The 24,562-nt window shown below is 44.3% G+C and overlaps 1 protein-coding gene across 10 annotated transcripts in view; it reads right to left on the reverse strand.

Annotated features, from left to right (window-relative positions):
- Positions 1–24,562, reverse strand: part of ERC1 (ELKS/RAB6-interacting/CAST family member 1) — a 274,951-nt gene that overhangs the window by 249,254 nt on the left and 1,135 nt on the right. For 8 of the 10 annotated variants that reach the window (XR_014784243.1, XM_084809321.1, XM_084809326.1 and 5 more), the window contains exon 2: positions 14,541–15,357. Coding sequence is in view for 9 of the 10 variants with exons in the window: in XM_084809321.1 (XP_084665447.1) it covers positions 14,541–15,209 (669 nt within the window). In the remaining variant the exon portion in view is untranslated. Of the gene's footprint in view, positions 1–4,703; positions 4,862–14,540; positions 15,358–15,974; positions 24,243–24,562 lie in introns of those variants that run through there. The other 2 variants (XM_084809328.1, XM_084809323.1) reach the window with 2 other exon arrangements.

Here is a 24,562-nt window from a genome sequence, read left to right on the forward strand (position 1 = left end):
ACACACTGCACAACACACCTCTTACTTGTAACTTATATAACCACCCCTTACCCCATGGAGAGATGCTGTTGTGCAAAGTGCATTTTCTTACTGTTCCCCATCACCAAAATTGTCCCTTGTGAGAGGTAAGTGTGCATAATATGGGGCCAGAGAGCAGGGCTAGTGGAAAACCTCCCACCACCTGATTGATTTATTAAATTTCTTAATCGCTCATCTGGCCAGTCACCTGGCCACTCTGGCCAATGTACATCAATACAAACAGTTTTAAAACAATAAAATTTTACATTAAAACATCATATTTCTAAAAATACCCTAACCCACCCCAAAAGCCTGCCTGAACAACCACATTTTTAATGTGTGGCAGAAGCTCATTAAAGAGGGGGCATGGCGGAGTTCCCTAGGGAGGGAGTTCCACAGAGTGGGGGCCACCACAGAAAAGGCCCTCTCTGTCGTTCTCACCAGCCTAGCTGTCCTGGCTGATGGAACAGAGAGAAGGCCATGTCAGGCTGATCTTGTTAAGTGGCCTGTCTGGTGCTGCTGGAGGTGCTCCTTGAGACAGGCTGGGCCAGAACCATATAGGGTTTTAAAGGTCAAAAACAACACCTTGAATTTGGCCCGGAAAACAACTGGTAACCAGTGCAACTCCTTCAGCATCGGAGTGATGTGATCATGCCGGCGGCTGCCTTTAATCAGGCGAGCTGCCGCATTCTGTACCAGCTGCAGCTTCCAAACTGTCTTCAAGGGTAACCCCACGTAGAGCGCATTACAGTAGTCTAGATGAGCGGAGACCAGGGCATGTACTGCCAATGGGAGCAGATGGTCAGGAAGGTAGGGGCACAGCCGCCGTATCAGATGGAGTTGGTACAGCGCTGTCCGGCTCACAGCTGACACCTGAGCCTCCATGGAAAGCTGGGAGTCTAAAATGACCCCCAGGCTGCGGACCTGGTCTTTCAAGGGTAGCCATACCCCATTCAACACCAGATCAACATCCCCCAACCTCCTCTTGTCTCCCAAGTACCTCAGTCTTGTCAGGGTTCAGCTTCAGCTTATTCCTCCCCATCCAGCCACTCACCATCTCCAGACATTTGGACAGGGATTCTACGGCCAACCTTGGTGACGATTTAAATGAGAGGCAGGGCTGCATGTCATCCGCATATTGACGACATCGCACCCCAAACCTCCTGATGATAGCCCACAGCAGCTTCACATAAATGTTAAATAGCACTGGGGAGAGGATGGAACCCTGTGGCACCCCACAAGTGAGCGGCCACGGATCCGAAACCTCCTCTCCCAGTGTTACCCTCTGGTACCTGCCGGAGAGGAAGGACCAGAACCACCGTAATACAGTGTGTCCAATGCCCAACCCCTCCAGGCGGTACAGGAGGATACTGTGGTCAACGGTATCAAAAGCCACTGAGAGATCGAGGAGAACAAGGAGCATTCCCCCCTATCTAAAGCCCTTCTCATATCATCCACCAAGGCGACCAAGGCCGTTTCTGTCCCATGACCAGGCCTGAAGCCTGATTGAAATGGATCTAGATAATCGGCTTCTTCCAAGTGTGCTTTCAACTGCATCTCCACCACCCGCTCAATCAACTTGCCCCAAAATGGCAGATTAGAAACTGGGTGAAAGTTGTTCAGGACTTGGGGATCCAAGGAGGGCTTCTTTAAGAGCGGTCTTATCACTGCCTCCTTGAGAGCTGATGGCATCACTCCCTCCCTCAAGGGAGGCATTCACCACCACCCTGATCCCCTCACCCAGCCTCTCTCTGCAGCTCATAATGAGCCAAGATGGGCAAGGATCAAGTGAGCAGAAGGTCAGCCTTACAGATGAAAGCATCTTGTCCACTTCATCAGAAGGGAGAAGCTAGAACCGATCCCACAAAACCGGTTTGCCACAGACCACCTCTCGCTCGCTAACTGTATCCACAACGCATGGAATAACACTCCTAATCCGATCAATTTTATCTGCAAAGTGCCTTGCCAAGGCCACACAGGAGGCCTTAGAATGCTCCAGCAGTTCCAGAGCAACTGGACCGACCAGGCTCCGGAGCACTTGGAACAGCCCCCTGGGGCAGCACTCTGCAGACGCGATAGAGGCAGCATAATATTCCTTTTTTGTTGCCTTCACTGCCACATGATAGGCTGAAGACACAGCTCTAGCCTGTGTCTGATCATCTTTGGAACGAGACTTCCGCCACCAGCACTCTAGCTGTCTCACCTCCTGTTTCAGAGCTCGTAACCGCGAACTGAACCATGGTGCAGTCCGAGCCCTGTTCAGGGGAGAGGGCATTTCGGAGCCACTCGATCTAACGACCCAGTGATTGCAGCATTCCAGCCACCCACCAGGGTCTCGACTGAGTGGCCGTTGGCGTGCTCCAGAGAATCCTCAAGCGCATTCAGGAATCTATTCAGATCCATAAGACGGCTAGGGCAGACCATTTTAATGGGTCCTCTACCCCTGCGGAGGGATTGTGGAACTGAGAAGTCCAATGTCACCAGATACTGATCTGACCATCACAAGGGGGTGGTGGATATACCTCCGACTTCCAGATCACTCCCCGCTTCTCTAGAAACAAACACAAGGTCTAGCGCATGACCAGCTACATGGGTGGGCCCAGCTGGAATAGGGTGCAGCTCTCAGGAAGCCATGGTCTCCATGAAGTCCCGAGGTGCCCCCGTGAGGATAGCCTCTGAATGTACACTGAAGTCCCACAAAACCAATAAATTAGGGGACTGAACATGAACATCAGAGAAGCACCTCGGCCAGGGAGTCATTCATACAGGGGGGTGGATGGTACACGAGCAGAATCCCCAGACTGCCCTTCGGCCCAACCTCCAGTACATGCACTCAGCAACCTTGGTCTTCTGGAGAGGGGGTCTGGTGAAGACCAAGGACTCCCGGTAGATAACAGCCACTCCCCCTCCCCGATCCCCAGCCCTCAGCTTCTGTGCATACAAAAATCCGGCTGGACACATGGCCGCAGAGTTGGAACAGCGGCCTCAGCCAGCCAGGTCTTCATAATACATGCCAGGTCTGCACCCTCATCCCAGATCATGTCATGGATGACAGATGTTTTCTGGGTAACAGACCTGGCATTGCAGAGCAGCAGACGAAGGCCAGAAGATGGAGTCATGCCTCCCCCAGCCATCCTTTGGCTCTGGGCAGGCCTGGAACAAGGGACAGATATTACACATCTCTCCCTTGTTTCCCTTACCTGGCATGGGCTGCCCCTAGGGCTCCGCCACCACCGGCTGCCCCTAGGGCTCCGCCACCACCGGCTGCCCCTAGGGCTCCGCCACCACCGGCTGCCCCTAGGGCTCCGCCACCACCGGCTGCCCAGCCTCTGTATATTCTGGCCCCCAACACTCCCCACACTGCTTCCATCAGGTAGACACATGCCCACACTGCTTCCATCAGGTAGACACATGCCCCCTCACTCCCGCTTATCAGGCAGGCTACCCACCCCTAAAAACACAACAGAATCCCCCCAAAACCCACCTCCCACCAATTATTAAATGAAATTCAAAACAATACATCCCCCCACAAATACTGCCAGGCAGAAGTCCACAGGGAAAGCAGCGGTGGTGGTGGTGGTAGCAGCAGGCATGCCCTCTTCCCCAGGTGGTGGCTTCTCCTGCAGATCCTGGCTCTGAGGCAGGAGATCATGCTACTGCCCTCTTCCTCCCCCTCGAGATGACGGTGATGGTGGCGACAGTGGAAGCCCTCACTCGCTGACAAGAGCAGCAGCGACCCCCCCCTTCTCTTCCCCATCCTGGCACCATTGCAGCCCAGGCCTCCCCGAGATGCTTCACTATAAGGGGCCCTTCCTCAGCAAGAGTAATTGGTGGGGAGGTGGCCTTGAAGACTGCCTGTGACTCAGTAGCATAGGCGATCTCCAAGGCCACCCACCAGTACCTCGTTCTGCAGGAGGACCCCTTACAGTAAGGCATTTTGGCCAGGATCTCTGGAGAGCCATGCTAGCCTCTCTCTCTTCTGAGCGACAGGCAGAGCTTTCCAGAAAGTCAGCCCACCCTATGCTACCCTTTGGGGGGTCCTCAAAATGAGGCACTGGGTGAGTGACGTTCCAGAGAGCTGAGCCAGCCGCTCTCCCACTGCAGCACTTGCCACAGTAGGCAACGCAGCTTTCTGGAGCACCAGGCTAGGCATGCAGCTTTCTGGCCTGCGGCAGAGGGGCACACGGGATCCCTCACCCTTTCGGATTTACTGTCTGAGGCACGGGCTTCACCCCACCTCATGGAAGAGCCAATCCTGCTAGAGAGGTATAGCCCTATGCTGTGCTGTCTGTTATCTGAATTAAGGTCTTCCTGTGTGGAGTTTATATAGCAGGGGTGGTGTGCTGTGACTGGGTGCTGAGTTACACCATACCCTGTGCTCTGTTGTGGCAATGAGGGCTGTGTAATAGTCAATATGCTCTGGTAACCTGCAAGCTAGGTTACTGCAATGCACTCTACGTGGGGCTGCCTTTAAGACGGCTCAGAAGCTGCAGCTCGTGCAAAATGCAGCAGCCAGATTAATCTGGGACTAGAAGGCCTACATATATAAGACCGACTCTGGCTTGCTTGCACTGGTTGTCTATATGCTTCCAGGCTCAATTCAAGGTGTTGGTTTTAATGTATAAAGCCCTACACTGCTTGGGACCACAATACCTGATGGCACACCTCTCCCCCAAAGACCCTACCTGTACTCTGTGTTCAGCATCTAAGGTCCTCCTCCAGGTGCCTCCTCCAAGAAAAGCTAGAAAGGCAGCAATGAGGGAGAGGGCCTTCTCCGTGGTGGCCCCCCATCTGTGGAACGACCTCCCCATGAGGTCCTCCTGGTGCCAACATAGGTCTTAACCTGAAGCCGAAAAAAATAATTATCTCTTTTCCCAGGCATTTGGCAGCACATGATGAGCTTTAATCAGTCCTGGATGTGTCTTTAGTTATAACTAAAAACAACTTTGAACAGTCAGTCATATGTTGTTTGTGTATATTGTCTGTGTGCTTTTATGTAAATGGCTTTTAAACTTTGTATATTGCATTTTAATGTTTTCACTTCTGTAAACCGCCCAGAGAGCTTCAGCTATGGGGCAGTATAGAAGCGTAGTTAATAACAACAACAACAATATGGGGGTTGCATTTTTAACTGATGGCAGGGTTTGGTGTAAAGCTTGTGCTGCCAATAGAGGCATGGCTGTGGTGTGGGGAAATTTTGCTGAACTAGCTTCACCAGTTGAGTGTTCTACTGGTGCGCAAAGTTCTGCTGGCATAGCAGGCATTCCACAAAACCCTATAGATCCTCACCCGGCAGAACTCTAGTATAGGATTGCCCCTTCAATATCCAGTTCTGTTTATATTATTGACCCACAAACATTTGGAACTTGTGAGCCCACAAATCTTTATAGACTTCCTATTATCTATTAACTACATTGAAAAACATGAACATCTGAAATGGAAAGAAAAGCCTAGCAACTCCAAAAGAAAATTAAAATGGAGCTAAAAAATTAAAATCTGGAATCTAAACTGAAGGACATATGTCCCTTTTATTTCTTGTATTTATGCCAAGAATCCTGGCATAATTATCCAGAATCCTTGAAGCTGAATCTTTACACTATCACATTAACCAGTTGACAGGTCCAAGTACACCCTGAACATAGTTCAAAGAAATCCCTCCTCCAAAGCCTATGTGGAGAAATCTGTTTAGAGTAAATCCCATTAACCTGATCTCCATTATAAAGGATAGAAATGGCCAACTACAACTGATATAGTTGGTATAAAACAATTTAATTAGGGGTGAACCAGCTAATTAGCATTCCTAGTTTCAACATCTTATTACATTCTCCACTTTGCTTTTAAATAGTACCCTTCATTTTTTTGGACCATAGTTCCATAGTTGTAATTATAGTGGGCTCAAAGAATAAAGCTCTGGCAGTTTACTTAAATGAATAATTAGAAGGAGCATAAGGAATGAAGTAGGATGTAGAAAACCAAGTACGTCCCCTTCCCTAATTGAATAAGAAATTATTTGGGTGACCCAAACATCAGCCATATGCTCACACACAAGATACTTTTATATTTGCTTTTAAAAAATTATATATACACACACACACACACCCTATTCAGTTCTATTTATTTTTCAAAAGATGGCATTTCAGACAAATTCCAAAATGGTCTTGATAAAGATGTTCAACTTTCACAACTGAAGTTCTATTCCAGCACAATACTCATTTTACGCAAAACACTGATTTGGTTCACATGATCACTGCAGCTCATCCTGGCCTATTTAAGCTGCGATGAGCCACAGCACCTGTGGGCACCATCCTGAGCCATGGCTTGCCATGCCGTCCAAACACGGGGACAATGTATTATGTGAGGGTTCAACAACCCATGCTTGTTTAACTCTTGCATAACCCACGGTCCCCGGGTTCAGATAATACAATAAGCTGCAGCCACGGTTTGAATATTGGAAATGGCTGCCCACACATGCCGTAAGCCAGAATGGGCTGTTTAAACCTTTGAACCAGCCCACTGTAGCCAATTCTAGGGACAGTTTATTTTACATTTAAATTGCTATTTTACATTTCCAGAGCCCTTTTTACATTAAGGCAGACTTCCCCAACCTGGGGCCCTCCAGATGTTTTGGACTACAACTTCCACTATTCCCAAGTATTGACCATGCTAGTGGGGAGGTTGAAGAGAACTGTAGTTCTAAATATCTGGAGGATACCAGGTTGAGAAAGGCTGTATTATGGTGTCCCTTCTTTGGAGTTCAGTGCTAAAGAGACATTAGAGTGGTTCAGATGTAATGCCAAAGCATGGTTTGATGTTACATGCACAAGCAGGCATAAGCCAAGGCCCACATGGTCTCCTTGTTTTGCACACCACAATTTCTTAACTTACTTCCAGGTTCTTGGCAAGCCATGGTTCAAACACTGTAGAGATGCCCTATTGGCTTGAAGGGTATGTCGGCCTGTCTGTGATACCCCAACTTACACATCTGTCAAAGCCTCTCAATTATTTATTCACAAGATGTCCAATATTACAGAAAGCAAAACTAAAACTAAATATGGTTAAATTATACATTTAAAAGATTCCCAATTCAAGACATACTTAGAATAACTTAGGCTTTCATATCACTAACCAGTCAGTTTGAGCAGAAATCATAGCATAATACCCCCAACAAAGAATAGGGTTGTAACCTCTCAATTTATCTGAACTCCAGGAGTTGCAGATTAATATTTGGGGGAGGGGACTACCAGCTAACTCCATAGTCATCCCTGATCATCTTGTTTTTACTTTGATCAAAGCATGTAGCGTGAAAGCACTACCTAGTACAGAAGGGAAAAATCCTTGGATTGTCAAAAGTATACAGTCAAAGACAAGGTTCCAGATTTTAAAAACTTTATTAAGATTAAAGATGGAGGGAAGAGATGAGGGGAATCACAGATTTGTAGCATTTAAAAACAAGGAACAGTTTACTCATAAGCCAAACTATACAGTCTTAAAGGAACCTGCGTATTTTGTCTACAGATGGAGACAGTTCCAAGTAAAAGCAGGATTTTCCATTAAAAAAAGGTCGATCAACCATTCTTTGTTTCTTCATCCCAGCAGTCCTAGGAATAGTCCTAGGTGCAATCTGAAACCATCATAGCACCTAGCAGAGCCTCATTTGAATGTCAGCAACCTCTTCACACATTTGATTTTAAGACTGATTAAATGCAGGTCCAGTGCCTGCAGCTGTGTGGATAGGAAGTTTCAGTCTGCTTCCAGCAGAGCAGAGCAAGCTGAGCAAAGGAAGCTGCTCCAGCTGGTCAAGGGGCTATACAAGCAAGCAAGCTCCCAAAGAGGGCACGATCAGAGAGAGCTAACAGGGAGCGCAAACAGGAATTCGTCAGGGAAGGTCAAGAGGGAGGCCCCTAACATTTTTTTAAAACTTTTTTTTAACTCTTTTTCTTGTAACACACACTCCCATACCAGTGGGACTCTGTTGTTAATCTCTAGTGAACAGAGGACAAAGCCCAGGCTATTCCAGTACAATCAGAAAGCTAGAAACATAAAGGCAATAGAGACTATGGAAGGAAAGACTCTCCAGTGGTGGTGGCCTGCAAGGTCTGTGCAATGTTTGTTTTCTTGCCTGAGATCAACATGGCCTACACATGCAACAGATGCAAGTTGATCACACTGTTGGAAGAAAAAGTAAGAGGACTGGAGCAGCGAATGTCGACCAACCAGGGAATAAGAGAACATGAAGAGTTCTTGGACAGAATGGTGGAACTACAGCAGCAAAGTGAAGAACAGAAGCTAGAAGAGCAAAAGCAAGCCGAGGCAGAAGAAGAAAATACTGAGGTGAGGAAAAATGGAGTAGAGGATACTCCTTGGAAAAGGGTGACAGGAGCAGAAGAACTAGAAGCCACTCTACATCAGTGGAACCATTGGAACTATGGAACCGTTTCCAGGTAGTTGAGGATGAGATTGGAGGACAGCTCGCAGAGAAAAAATTACAGGGGAACCTGCATGACAGCGAGCAAGAGGCTGAAGGTCAGTCAAGCAGAGGCAATGAAACCAAGGCCTACAACAAGAACAAGAGAAGAGTAGTAGTAGTGGGAGACTCCTTGCTATGTGGGATCGAAACCCAGGTATGTCGTGAAAACCCGTGGACTCTCCAGGTATGCTGTCTCCCAGGAGAACGGATTAGAGATGTGACTCAAAGCCCACTGACAGGTATCCTTTTCTTCTCATCCATGTGGGAACAAATGATACCGCCAAGCAGAGCTACGAAGAAATCACGTCAGACTTTGAAGCTTTGGGAAGGAAACTCAAGAACTTTGGGGCCCAGATAGTTTTCTCATCCATCCTTCCAAGAGTCAGAAGAGGGATAGAAAGGGAAAGAAAAATACTCGGGGTGAACTGGCTACAAAGATGGTGCCGGCGTGAGAGATTTGGATTCTGGGACTACAGGCTATACTTCCTGGAAGATGGACTGTTGGCAAGGGATGGGTTGCACCTCACAAAGGCTGGGGAGAATGTGTTTGGCCACAGCATAAAGAACTTCATCAGGAGGGCTTTAAACTGAGTCCTACGGGGGAGGGAGACGTAAAGTTGGGGGTAACAATGGACGAAGGCTCATGCACCACAGTGGAGAGAACAGCTCTAATAGTGCCCAATAATAGTCTTCAAAAACATGTACAAAGAAAGCCAGAGTATAAAGCAGGTGGTCTTCGATGTCTATATAATAATGCCCAGAGTACGAGAAACGAGCAGAACGAACTTGAACTCTTAATACAGGAGGGAAATTATGACTTGATAGATGTAACTGAAACTTGGTGGGATGACTCCCATGACTGGAATACAGCAATGGAAGGATATAACTTATTCAAAAAGAACAGGAGGAACAGAAAGGGAGGTGGGGTTGCACTATATGTTAAAAATACAAATCTCTACACAGAAATACAGGAGGATGAGCTTGGTAGCCCCATCGAGAGCATCTAGGTTAAAAGAAATGCAGCAAAGAATAAAAAGAACATGGTGGATGGAGTCTACTACCGGCCACGCAATCAAGGAGAAGATGAGGATGAAACTTTTGAAAAGCAAATCGCCAATGTTTCAACAAAGCATGATGTGGTAGTAATGGGGGACTTCAATTTCCCCGATATTTGTTGGGAGACAAATTCTGCTAAACATGGCCCCTCCAAGTAATTCCTGACTTGTGTTGCTGATAACTTCCTCCTACAGAAAGTAGAGGAGGGAACTAGATGATCAGGTATCCTTGACTTGATCCTAACCAACAGAGATGAGTTAGTGGATAAAGTAGCAGTTACAGGAACTCTGGGGGAAAGTGACCATGTTATACTTGAGTTCCTGGTTCTAAAGGAAGAAAAAGACGAATGTGGCCAAACCCGTACCCTGAATTTTAGGAAAGCCGATTTTAATAAACTCATAACAATGATCAGTAAGGTCCCATGGTGAGAAGATCTAATGAGAAAAGGAGTCCAAGATGGGTGGAAGTTTTTAAAAAAGGAAATTCTGAAGGCACAATTACAAACAATTCCAACAAGAAGAAAAGGTGGAAGACAACAGAAGAAGCCAATGTGGCTTCACAAAAAGCTTTGAGATGACCTGAAAACAAAAAAAGCACACATATAGGAAGTGGAAGGAAGGCCAAACTTCAAAGGAAGAGTACAGGCAGGTAGCACAGAATCGCAAGGATGGAATCAGGAAGGCTAAAGCTGAGAAAGAGCTGAGCACCAAAAGGGCACCTCTTCTCCCGAAAGAGAGTATATGACCCCCCGACAAAGGCGAAGTACAGGCTGAAGGGGCAAGATTGCAGCTTGAGATCGATAGGCATATGGTCAAGGAACACCTAATTACTTTGAATGAGTTCAAATCTCCAGGGCCAGATGAACTGCATCCTAGAGTAATAAAGGAACTGGCAGAAGAACTCTCAGAACCGCTGTCTATTATTTTTGAGAGATCATTGAGGATGGGTGAAGTGCCAGATGACTGGAGGGCTAATGTTGTCCCTATCTTCAAAAAGGGCAAAAAGGAGGAACCTGGGAACTACAGACCAGTCAGTCTGACATCAATCTCTGGGAAAATTCTGGTACAGATTATAAAGCAATCCATCTGGAAGCACCTTGAAAACAATGCAGTGATTACTCAAAGACAACATGGATTGGTCAAGAACAAATCTTGCCAGACTAATCTGATCTCAATTTTTTTATCAGGTAACTGCCCTTGTGGACTATGGGAATACTGTGGACATAATATACCTCAACTTCAGCAAAGCTTTCAACATAGTACCCCATGATTAGCAAAATAGCTAAAAGTGGCCTAGATGAAACAACTATCAGGTGGATCCACAGTTGGCTACAGAATCGGATTCAAAGAGTGCTTATCAATGGGATCTTCTCAAACTGGGGAGAGGTAATGAGTGGGGTACTGCGGGGCTCAGACCTGGGCCGAGTGCTCTTCAACATTTGTATTAATGACCCGGAGGAGGAGGTGCAGGGAATGCTGATCAGATTTTCAGACGACACAAAATTGGGCAAGACAGCTAATACCCTGGGAGACAGAAGCAAAATTCAAAGTGATCTTGACAGGCTGGAGTGCTGGGCAGAAAACAGAATGAAATTTAATAGGGATAAATGCCAAGTTCTGCACCTAGGAAAAGGAAACCAAATGCACAGTTACAAGATGAGGGATACTTGGCTCAACAATACTACAAGCAAGAAGGATCCTGGAATTGTTGTTTATCACAAGCTGAGTATGAGCCAACTATGTGATGTGGCTGCAAAAAAGGCAAATGCTATTTGGGGCTGAATTAATAGAAGCATAGCTTCCAAATCCCAGGAAGTACTAGTTCCCCTCTACTCAGCACTGGTTAGGCCTCATCTTGAGTAATGTGTCCAGTTCTGAGCGCCACACTTTAAGAAGGATGTGGACAAACTGGAGAGGATTCAGAGGAGGGCAACGAAGATGATCAGCAGACAGGAAACAAAGCCCTATGAGAAGAGACTGAAAGAACTGGGCATGTTTAGCCTTGAGAAGAGAAGACTGAGGGGAAATACGATAGTGCTCTTCAAGTACTTGAAAGGATGTCAGAGAAGAAGGCCAGGATCTCTTCTTGATCATCACAGAATGCAGGACACGGAATAATGGGCTCAAGTTACAGGAAGCCAGATTCTGGCTGAACATCAGGAAAAACATCCTGACTGTTAGAGCAATACAACAATGGAACCAATGACCTAGAGGTAGTGGGCTCTCCCACACTGGAGGCATTCAAGATGAAGCTGGACAGCTACTTGTCAGGGATGCTTTGACTTAGATTCCTGCATTGAGCATGGGGTTGGGCTCGATGGTCTTATAGGCCCCTTTCAACCCTACTATTCTATGATTCCATGGTTCTATTTCATTTCTATATAGTTACCTTCCTTAGCAGCTAAACCATACCTCTTCCTCCCTTCATTTATCCCCAATGTAGAACTCTTCTTTTGCTTTATAGCTGCTGGAGGGTAAGAAGGGGTTTGCAAGAGGGAGGTGCAGTGACTGCATAATCCTGTCTTCATGCATTGGAGCAATATCCTAAGTAAAGTCCTAGGAGTTCTACTTCTGCAGCTGTTGAGGTCACTGAATCAAGATGAGGACAGAACTGAGCAACTGCTCATACCTACAGCTTCCACTGGGGTATACCACAACGTAACCCATGTTCAGAGGTGGTGACAATACCTTGGATAATAGATAGTATAAAGACTTTACAAATTGCTATTACTTAGTCACCCTGCCCCCCAAAACGTAATCCCTCAAGGCACACTTCCATTACTTTCCCCTACACATGCCCTAAGAAACGTGAAAGCAGTAGTTGAAAGATACACACCTTATGGCACAATCCTATGTATGTTTAGACAGAAAGAAAGTCCTACAACTCCCAGCATTCTCCAGCCAGCCACATCTAAGTATCATGCTGGCTGGGGAATGCTGGGAGTTGTACAACTTTTTTCTAAACAAGCACAGAATTGCGCTCTTAGTTACTTGAAAATAACATGAGTTATCTTCTTGGATTAGATGAAAAGCCCATCTAATTCAGTGTAGCACTCTTGTCTCCGACAATGGTAGACACCTTCCTCCAAGTCATTCACAAGCAAGATGTGCTGTTGATAGCCATCTTGTTTGCCCCCAGCACCTGCTTTTCTGGCATACTGCCTCTGCATATGGAAGTTCTATTTTTAACTATCATGGCTAGGGCCAGCATCAAGGGTAGGCATGGTTGGGCACCTGCCAAAGGCCCACACCCCAGCAGGGGCCCAATGACAACAGCACCCTGGACTTGCTCCTCCTCTTCATCACTACAACCTGCTTGTTCACCTGCCTGTTGCTCTGGCCCAGACAACCAACTGTGGCGGTAAAAGCAGCAGCAGATGCCTCTGCCTACTTGCTCACTGGTTCTCTGCCTATCAAGCAAGCTTGTGGTAGCAGTGATGAGAAAGAAAATGAGGAGCAATAGCAGCGGGTGAAAGTGATGAACAGTTCGACTTACTGAGTGAGGGGGCTCATTGAGGGTGCTTGTCCGAGGGCCCTTAAAAACCAAGGGCCAGCACTGATCATGGCCAACAGCCCTTTCATAAACTTATCAAATATTAATTTGTCTAGTTCTTTTAGAAGCCCTTTGTACTATAGTGGAACCAGAATAACCAGTGGCAACAAATTATGTAACTAAGGGTACAATCCCATGGGGATGGCCCTAAGCTTCTGAATTTGAAGGCTTAGGGCCATCCAAAGCAGACCAGCAGGAATGGCAGAAGCAGTCATCTCCTCTGTGCTCCCCCACTCTGCATTTTAGCTAGACAAGCATTTTTGGGGAGGGAAGGAGATGGGGAGGACTGGGGATACAGCATAAGCAGTCCCCTCCCCCACCTTTCCCTTCCCCCCGAGGCTGCCTTTGTGAACTCAGAGAGGCAGCTGGCACAGTTCTCTCCATGCTGGCTTTGAGGGAGAGAGGAACTCAGACTCCTGGGTATGAGGGAGGAGCCCTGACTCCAACCTCGGATCCAGGAATCCAAACTCTCTTATGGCCCCCCAGACTCTGTCTAGGGGCCATAGGATTGCTCTCTAAGCTAGTTACATATTGTTTTCCAAAAATCTTTCCTGGAGCTGCCAACTGATTTAATTGGATTTAGCCAGGTTACAGTACTTTGAGAGGTGAATAATTTCTTATAATTTTCTTTATAATATTCATATTTTTGTAGGCTTCTAAATCAGGGATGGACAAGAAATTTAGGGGAAATGGCATCTGTAGTTGCTATGGAGCACCAAAAGTGCTAAATTTACCTTACTTGCAAGATAAATTTGACCCTTTTGGTGCTCCATAGCAACTACAGATCTCATTTTTTTTTCCTATGGGGGGGTTGCCCTGAATTCAGTGGGGCAGCAGGGGCTGAATACGGCCTGTGGGCTGCATGTTTTCTACCCCTGCTCTAAATAGTTAGCCATGTGTCACACAAAAATTTGACAGCAAACTTTCAAGAAGGTTTGCTGAGTAAGTGGGTAACTATTGCCAAGCAGCCAATACATCCAAGAATTTTGAAGTTACAAAAATATAAACCTTCTGCTGACTTTCTTACAGTGACCTTAACATGTGCAGTGAACACTGGCCCAAACAGGTCTAGGAATACCTTTAGACTGGATGGGGTTGAGACAGTAAGTTGATGGAAAAGGACTGGATGTTTTTCCCACTTCATTGTTCTCCTATGCCATTTATGTAGGGTAGATACAACAGCTGAGACTGAGAAGCCTTCTTACCATATTGTAGAATGCTACTTAAGCCACTGGGATTGGATCAACTAATCAGAATTTGCCTTAAAGTCAAAATGGAATCTCATACCAATAATGAAAGTTATCTCAATTCCATTCATTAAAGCAACTGTATTCCCCCTCCTACACACACATACACTTTTACAGAGTTCTCTCTCAAACACTCGCACTCACTCATTCACACGTGTGCACAGGCACACAGACTCTGCTGAAGTCTTTAGGTTACTAACCTGGTTTTCTTCCTGTACAACTCGATACTGTTCTTTCCAAATAGTTATTTTGGATGCTTCATCTTTCCTCAGGGCTCTTTCCTTCTTCAGTTCAGGACTCCAGAATGTCTTGATACTGTTCATGGAGGAACTAAGTTTGCTTTCTTTCACTTCTACATCCTTTCGCAATAGATCATTTTCCCGCAACACTTCCTTGAGCTGTGTTTGCAGGTCCATGATAGTATTATCCCTAGCCTGGCGAAGTGAATGAGGCACTGTGGATGCCATGCTCACAGGAGGAAGATGATGCTCTCCAAATGCAATAGTATCACTGGCAACCCCACTACTGGCTATGTTGGGGCTGCTGCCCATAGCAGTCATCCGAACACCATAAGGTAGACGCCCACCAGATCGGCCAAGAGTCATGGTGCTTTTTGGTGTGTCTGCACCTACACTCTCATGGTCACTTAGGTACATAGGGCCTGAAGTGGCATAGGCAGCATTTAAGGATTGGATATTTTCCATTGAAAGTGTTTTGCCACTGCCACCCCCAGTACTACTTCCAGAGCTGCCTCCTGTGCTGTTGGTTCGACGATGGCCCAGCCGTGGTGATCGTGGCAGCCTTGGTGAACGCCCAGGACTCTGGCTGCTTGGCTCAATTTTGCCAACTGACCGAGCACTTCCATACATGATTGGATTTGTGATCCAATGCAACTAGGTAAGGAGGAGTTCCTGTGAGGTTTCTTGACGATGATTACTAGTCAACCTAAGGCCAATCACTGTTTATAGTAGGTCCAAGAATTCATTTCTGAAGTCATTGCTTCTTGGTGCCAATTATCTGTAACAGAAACAAAGATATGAAATTCTCATTTCTTCAGTTCACATTCCCTGTTTTCCCCCAGTCCTTTTAAAATTATGCGAGTTTATAAGCATTTAAACGTGTAAAATGTAAAATATTTCTCTAGTACTTCATATTTCATATTTACCTCTCCTCTCAACTATGCATCAGTTCAAATGCCTCTGCTAAACTTATTTTATAGCTCTCTAACTTACCTCCCTCCTTATACCCCACTTACAAGCCTATCTACTATTGCCCCTCTTGACCTGAATCTCTCTCACTTCTGTGCCCTGTGACTTTTGTCATACTACTCCCTATGCACTCACATTTAAAATAAAAGTTTCCAGAGTGGCATAGGTGTGAAGATCACACTGAAATAAAAGTGACATAAAACAGTGCAACAGACTTTTAAAAATTGTGAGCAAAAGGCCCCGTCCCTCTCTCAGCAAAAGTCATCCAACATGCTGATTCAGTTTCATAACCAAGCCAAAACTCAGACTGAAACAGGTCTAGATAATCAGTATCCTCTAAGAATGCTAGCAGCTGCCCCACCACAAGCCTCTTGAGTACTTTCCCAAGAAATGGATATTCACAACTGGGCGGAAGTTGTCAAATACCATTAGCTCCAGAGCGGGTTTCTTCAGGAGTGGCTGCACTGCTGCTTCCTTAAGGGCAGCAGGAATCACCCCTTCACGTACAAATGCATTTTCCACTCCCTGGACCCACCCAGTCACACGTGCAGCTAGCGATTATTAGCAAGGAAGGGCAAGGATCAAGGAGGCAAGTGAGTAGCTATATTGCTATAAGCACTTTGTCTGCATCATCAGGCTGAAACAACTGAAATTGATCCCATGAAATTGGGCAAATGTTGGCATCAGACACCTCTACTGGAGCTGCGCTAAAAACAGCATGAAGTTTGCCGCAGAGACAAGCAATTTTGTCATCCGTTCATCAGAGAGAGAGAGAGAGAGAGAGCGCAACTTCCAAACTACCCAAAAGAGTTCCATTGGACAGCTACTCAAGGACACAATGAAGGCAACAAAATAAGCCTTCTTTGCTGCCCACACCACCCCATGGTAGGCACAGTTATGTGACCTAGAGCATGCTTGGTCATCTTCACTTCGAGTGTTACACCATTTGTGTTCTAGCCAACGTCTAACCTGCTTCATTTCCGCAGTTCTGTGGTATACCAAGGAGCAGACCTGACTCTACAGTCCAGACAGAGCACTTGGGTGCGATTGAGTCAAGGCTCTGCTGCATCTCACCTTTCTATAATGAGACTAGAGCCTTGTCTGGATCACAAGCTCTCTCCACTGGAACATATTCTATGCCCTCCAACTACTTAAGCTCTGCAGCATGTTCAGGTCTCAAATTACAAAAAAGGGTGACTAACAGCATGGATATTTACTTTCAGTTTGATGGAGATATGCTATGTTATCAAGTAACTACCAGCCCTTTGACACTTAAAGACACCAATTTTATGCATGTTTACTCAAAAGTAAATCCTTGATTCAATGGTACTTGCTCCCAAACATGGGTGCACAGGATTGCAGCCATAGGGCAGCATGCAATGGTATTATTCCACTAGCGCAAATGATGCTGTGCTAGTGGAAATTAGGTTTTGAATTATGCAGAAGAGAAGAAACTGATGTATGCACAAACACGGTTACACAAGTGGATGTGCATCACTCTTATGCAACTCACTGTGCACCCAGCTCCACATCATGTTTGCATACCCAGTTGTGCAACCACTTGTGCATCACGCTTGCATACACGACAATCTCATATGGTAAAAGAAGATGAACAGCATGCTCTTTCTACACACACAGGCATCAAAGCTAAAGTTATGATATTAACTTTAAGTGGGATAAATTTATCCTAGGGCAGGACTGTCAGACATAATGCCCGGAGCCTTCCTAGACGTTCTGGATTCCCAGTGTGGTCCACAGCACCAATACGGCACTGGTTATTGCATCAAATGAAAGGCAAGGTTAGCAATGTCCTTAGCAGGAAAAAGGGTTACAAGTGCCAATGGTTGCAAGTGCATGTCTCAGTATCAGCTTCTCCCTTAAATTAGCAGTTAATGTGAAAAGGAGTGTGGAAAGTTTAGAATTTGCAACCTGTCAGCAAGTCAGGGAAGGGTGTAGAATGGAATGCCTGTGGAGGAGGTATGGCAACATACATTTAGGCTGGTAGGATATGGGGACAGCTATTTTGGTTTTGCAAGAGGGTTTTTGAGGGAAAGTAGGAGGACACGGAAAGGGGAATCAGATTATGGACAGCTAGGAGGTGCAGGAGATACTCTGGTGGAAGGGGAGTGCACTTAGCAACCATTATTGTACTGGTGAATGGATTTTGGCAGGCAAGATGTAGAAAAGTAGAATACTGGTATTGGATTGCAAGGGGTATTTCAGTCTTAATACTACCTTTCCCCCTCTATTAAAACAGATATTTTTCAATACGGAATTGTGTACAGCCCTGGGTATTTGCTTAACAGGGAGTCTGGCCCTCCAACCCATTTGAGTTCCATGCCTGTGTTAAAGGAATTCAAAAAAAAAAGATGTTTGCGGGTGTGGACAAACTGGTTTCATGCAGACAATCAAAGCTGTTTAAGATGTCAAGACTTAGAAAACATTCATCCCAGGGTCAGAAGAACTGATGACTGGGAGGAAAGGAATGGAGTTGAGTGCACTGTCACCTACAGCATATACAGTTAACAGAGTTAGAATAGAACTATGCACTTATATAGTAAAAGACAACTGGGGGAATCTGCAACAAAAGGTTCTGTATATTCCTGGTGTGAGTGTTCCAAATCTGTGGCTGAGGGTATTGGGGGAAAAGGCAAGTTAATACCAAGCACACAAGTCTTTGACCTAACCTGGATCTTATTTCATCTACAATGTGTATGTTTTTGAACATTAAAAAGAGCAACCAATGGAATATGATGCTTTTGCATGCGAGTGCTTGGTTTAACCTTCGAAGAGTTCTAAGGTGCATAATGCAAGTATATTGACCTTTGGTGTTATTTGAGAATTTTGGCTGGAAATTCAAATCAGATTCAGCCCTACCCGTGACCTGCACTATCAACAATGGACAACACTGAAGGGCTGCTGTAAGCTACTTTCTCACACAATAACTCTCCAACCTGATTAGGTTTATAACAGTGAGCTATACTGCAGAGCTGCTTTATACTAACCTCAGCCGAACTTGCAATGTTGGGATACAGAGCAATGGACAACACTGCAGAGTTGTTGTAAACTACTCTCAGCTTCAGCCCAATCCCCAACTTGCAATACCTCTGGACAACACTGCAGGTTTTTTGCAAACCACTCTGAGTCTGATCCATATAATTCAGTGTGAATTATACTGCAGGGCTGTCAGAAGCCATTCTTCCCCCAACCACAGCCCCTTCTTGTCAGCAGTATCAGGGACAATGAACCACATTCCTTTGAAAATTAAATTAGCGGGTTTTTTAACCACTATGTTTCATACTAAGAACAGAGTTAAAAGGAGCAGGAAATCTTTTATCTGATGCTACCCTTTGAACATCATTTTACCGAAAGAGTGTGAACATATTTGTGCCCAATCCTTGCCATATTAAAATCTTGGAATTCTCCATTGATGTCTATGGGCAGCTGTCATTATTTACCCCGGGGACACTTAAATGGATCAGTAAATGACTTATCTACTTAAGAATTCTCTATCCTTTTTATATCTCTCTCTTCCTCCATCCTGCTTTTCTATAATACTCTATTTCATCCCCCCATCCCCACAACACAACACTTTTTTCTCCTCTCTTTCTCAAGTTAGCATTCCATGGACATTGAGCACACTAACTCTGCTGTTTGGGGGGGAATTAGCCTTCAATGAGGGGAATGATAAAACTATAATCAGCTACTGGAAAGAGAAATATAAGTTGAAGCCTAAATGGCTTCATCACCAACTTCAAATGAATAGTTATTCTTGGTAGATCCAACATATAACTTGACTATGGTCTCCACATCTTTCACAACTTCAAGTAGACCCTGCATGCCCTTTAAGTGTTTATGGGAAGCAGGAAACAATGACGCTGCTGGGTCAACTGCCCATTTCCTCAAAGATCCCCTAGCCAATACTCTGGATACTGTGGGGTAAAACTGAAGTTCTGCATGCTATGGGGTGGGGCGGGGGGAGAGACATAGGGAAACAAGAGGAGGCCTAGGAACCACACAGCCTCCTGTTATCTCAATGCATTTTAAAATGAAAGCCAAGATCTCCAGGTAAGTTATCTGGCAACCCTATTTTACAAGTAGTTTTATTTTTTTTAATCTGTAACAATGAATTACATCTTGACTAGAATAGCAGAAAAAAGTGGGAGGTGTCATACCATCTGCTGTCCTCAAATAATGTGAAAATATCACTCTTACATGAGATAAGGAAAGGTTATTTCTGTTCCATACAATGCCTTTTAATGGTAGATATTTTTGTCTACCCAAAACTTGGAACAATTATTCAGGCTCTCCACAAACAAGTTCATAATATGACAGGGATGAAATCCTGAAGCCTACCTAAATGGATTAGCTCAATTCAGTATAGATGACCCAGTGCAATAAGGACAATTCCAAACCTAGCTAACAACACACTGTGTTGGATTCAGACTGACGGTGCAATTTTATAAAAGTCTAAGCGGTCACAAGTTCAACAATGTTTATTCTCTAGTAAGTGGGTATAGAATTTCAGCTTAAGTAAATTAGGTTCTACTGAAATCAATGGACCAGTCAGTCATGACTTAAGTCCAACTGATTTCAATGCATCTGCTCGAAACATGACTCAGTCTAGATCCAATCCATTGTTTTTACCTTTGCCACCACAGCTATCTATTTGAAAGGGTTATGAGAAAGCTGCTACAGAGCAAAAAATGAATTAAAAGCCAAAACTGTCAAGCTTTTCAACTGCCTGCTCCGTATATTAAGGCAGCATGGGCATACACACCTATTTCCTAGAACTCACAAAGCTAAATACATAAGGGGGAAACATCTTCTGGGAAGATAAACATAGCAACTCTAGCAATGTTTGTACAATATCTTGGTTCACAACATTGTCAATATACCTACATTATGAAGTGTACATAAAGTTTTGTAATCTGTAATTTTCAAATTGCTGCTTCAATTGCCAGAAATACAAGGATCTCAACAGATTTAGAAAAAAGAACAGAACACAACGTAACACTCCCCAAATACCTTAATAAAAATTGGTATTTATCACAGCAAAGTCAAAAATAGTCTTTCCGTAGGAAAAGTTACCAAGCCTAGCACAGATGCTGGATGCTTAGTAGGGTGACCAGTTGAAAAAGGACATGGCTTCTGTACCTTTAACAGCTGTGTAGAAAAGAAAACTTCAGCAGGTGCAGCTTGATAGCAATTGAGAATTAAAAGCCAAAACATATGGAAGGGTCCAGGTTGGGGAAGGTAGTCTTATAGCATTGTAGGTTGTTAGGTGCATAAACTCAGTATAACTAATAATGCCAGAAATGTGGACCATGATTTTCCTAACTCCTTGGATTTGTTTGCCTTCAGTATTTGCACGAAAGTACTAGCTTAATGCTACCACTGTCAGCTTGTTCTTAAACACAATCAGCCAAGGCGTATTCAAACTGGAGTTGTCACTTGAATCTTCTTTCCAGAGGAATTCTTGCTTCTTACTCACTAGTTAAAAAATGGATTGCTGTGGGTGGAGAAGTCAAGTCTATGCTGTGTAATGGATGAATATGTCTAAAAGCACATTCATGCAAAGCTGCAACCAGACAAAAATGTAACAAAATATCAAAGCAAGGAGGGGAGCAGCTATCAGTGCATGAAAGGTACCAATTCCTAGCAGACACAAACCACATGAATAGTATAATCCTAAAACTACACAAACATTTAGGATGAAGCATACCAATGGCTACGTCAACCATTCTGACATAAAGTTACAAAATAAGAAATTATGCCATCACCACTGAGCAAATATTGTACTGCCTCTACCAAAACTGTAGAAGCAGTTCAATTGAAACAGCCATTTTATACTGCCATTTTATTATTAATTTAGTTTAATTCTTCTGTGATTTATATTTTTATTGTAAGCTGCCTTGAGTTTGATTTTTTCATAGAAGGTGGGATAGAAGTGTCCAATGAATAAAAATATTTGGGTGACAGGCCAGATGGGTGATTAAGAAATTTAATAAATAAATAAAAATAACAAAAAACAAGCTGAAAATCTATTTTTTTCATCACCAAAACGCTAGTATCATATTAAAAGAAATATGAACCAAATAAAGTTACCTCCTAAACGCAGTAGGTGGTTTGAGAAATGCTGTAGCAGCCCATCAATGTATATGCAAGATCCTTATGAACCCAAAGTAAGAAAAGGATATGCAATTCAAGAAGTTCCTCCTACTTATTTAAAATCTTGTTATTTGGGTGCAGATTAAGCGAGCAATAAAGGCTGGCAAGAGGTTTCATTCTACTTCTGAAATACATTCAGACTCTGATAATCAGCATTCTGATGCTGGCAGTTGAAGAGATGTGCCATGAACTCACCTAGCTGCCTTACAGATACACACAATGAGTAAGAATCCATAAGGCCAGTTCCAGGAATGAGCAGAACTGTTTATGAGTAGTCCTACAAATGGCTGCCAAGTCTACAGTTGATCTCCAGGCCAGCCAACCAAGTTTTATCGAACTACATTATGTTGGACATTTCCCCACCACTAATTAACTGGCTGACCTCTTATGATTGCCCACTCTTACTCGTAGTACAAGAAACATTTGCTACTGTATTTAAAATTTTAATAATGAAAAACTATTTAGGAATTTGTCAAAATACAGAACCTCTCCCCTGAATCCCACAATAGTCAGAAGGAGAGAGAGACAAAACACTGGGGCAGTTTGGATATAATGGTAAGCTTATTGGGAACAAGCAAGTGTGTTAGCGCACACTGCTCAGTTGTTCCCTGCTTGGCTCCTCCTGCCAACAGGAGTGGCTAAACAAAGTAGGAAGACTATGCCCATAGTTCACTTAACATTATGTCTGAACTCAGATCCCTGGCTTATTCCTCTTAATAAGACAGGGATACCTGTTCTGATGCAAGACTAAACAAATCAGACAGAGGCTTCTTGGTTTGTTCAGCCACTCCTGCTGGCAAGACTAGACAAGGAGGAATGACTGAATAGCATGCGCGCGCACACACATGCACACACACTTTCTTTCCTTACTGTAGCATCCAAACTGGGCCATTACCACCTGTAAATTCTGCAGTAAAAAATGAACACAGTACTATGAATATATACTTTAACTGGTATAAGAATCTGGTATAATACAGCAAATAGAGTCCTGGTGTTGCCAGCAAGCCAACTCAATGGATAGCAGAAAAAACCCTCACCCCATTAAATGACCTTTAGGTAATGCCTTCCCACCACAAGCAATGTGAAAACTGCTTAGAACACGCTCACCTGAAATAAGACCCCTCTCACATAGGGACTGTACCACATCTTTCCCACTCCACTGTGGGATTACACTGCTACAATGCATGTTAGGCTGGCACAAAACTCATCAGTAGAAACACAAGCCACTGAAGTGCTGTAAGTGCATTCAGAAAATGGTGCAAAAGGCTTGCCTACCCTTCTTCTCCCAACTTTCATTTCTTCAAGCTATTTCAGGCAACACAGATGGTGAAGGAGAGAATGGGCCGCGATGGAGATCACGCAGCACCATTCAGGGACAGGTTTGGCATGGGCTTCTAATAGCTGACTCTGGGATAGCATGTTAGGTTTGCACACGGTGCACTGAAGCTAAAAGATTGCAAAGCTCACTGGATAGTCGTGGGAAAGCAATGAGCTCCTAACCTATTTTACTGACAAAAATGTATATGGCTTCCATAATACTGTTATACCCTCCATTGTACTAAGCTACTGAACTTTTGCTTTTTGATGTTCATATTCCAATAGTCAACTATAGTCAGCATCCTTGCTTCATGTATTCATACTACATCAGTTACATAGCCCCAAAATGTGTTCAAACATTACAATTTCATGTTTCATGTCCATAAATGTATTACTTGGTATACGTGGAACCAGTTAACTGCAAAATATGCAATTAACGTAGCATCTCTCACTTTCCAGTTTAAGGTTCAGGAACCAAAGCACCACACGGGCATTCTAAGCAGACAGAAAGGCTCTTCAGCTCTCTACTTAACAGCAACACCAGTATTCTGAGGAGCACCATGAAGTCCCTCAAAAACAGCCTACCTTGAGGTGCAAGGGGCTATAGCTGGAAAGAATGTTTAAGCACCCCACCCTGCGCACACACAGCACTTGGGCATCTCTGGCTCTTAGCCAACAAGTATAATAATCCCTATAATAAGCAGCAAAAGGGAAATACTGACCTGGTTCAGACAATCACAGGGTTAAAGAAGCCATCATGGCTTCTTTCCTCACCCCACACGTGCCATGACCATAATGCAGTGTGGGTTGCCACATCATCCAAACTTGGCGCGGTGGAGGTGGCTTCTTACCCATGCCACAACCCATGGCTTATAGTAGGGACTGTGGCATGGGTAAGAAGCCATCCCTGCTGTGCACCACACCAGGTTCCGGCAACACAGCAACCTGCACCACATCACGGATAATTATGCAAATCTCCAGTCTCACATTCATATTATTTTACTGGATATAGAAGTTAAAATTTTAAGACACCTCTGACATTTGTGCACCTATGGACTTCAGGCTCTGGTGACTTTCAGACACCATAGTTTCTTCTACTATGAAGAACTATCAGAACAAGAAATCATTTAAATATTTTAAAAATAATTTAAATTTTTGCAAGATTCCATAAATATTATTCTGGAATAAGTTCTTCCTGGATTAAGCACTGAAGAGATAAACATAAATTACAGAAGCAGTTTTTAAAATGTTATGTGCTGTACAGACACCATTTTTCATTCGGCACATCATTAATGAATTAGCAGAATAGCAAGATGTTGTTTGAGCAACCTAGAAACTTTCAACAAATGATTCCAAGTAGTTGACAACACGGAGGCATACTCTATACTGCTCGCATTTATATTAGCCCAAGTAAAACCAAACTGTTCAAATCTCTTCGGATTATACACTTTTCAAGTACCCTACTTAGATACTCCATCTGTCAAATTCATCAAGCAAGCTGCTTGCTTGACACCCTTGTGGTGGTT

This window comes from Heloderma suspectum, chromosome 7 (assembly GCF_057233095.1).
Source record: "Heloderma suspectum isolate Gila_16-S chromosome 7, 16-S_ref, whole genome shotgun sequence".
NCBI lineage: Eukaryota > Metazoa > Chordata > Lepidosauria > Squamata > Helodermatidae > Heloderma > Heloderma suspectum.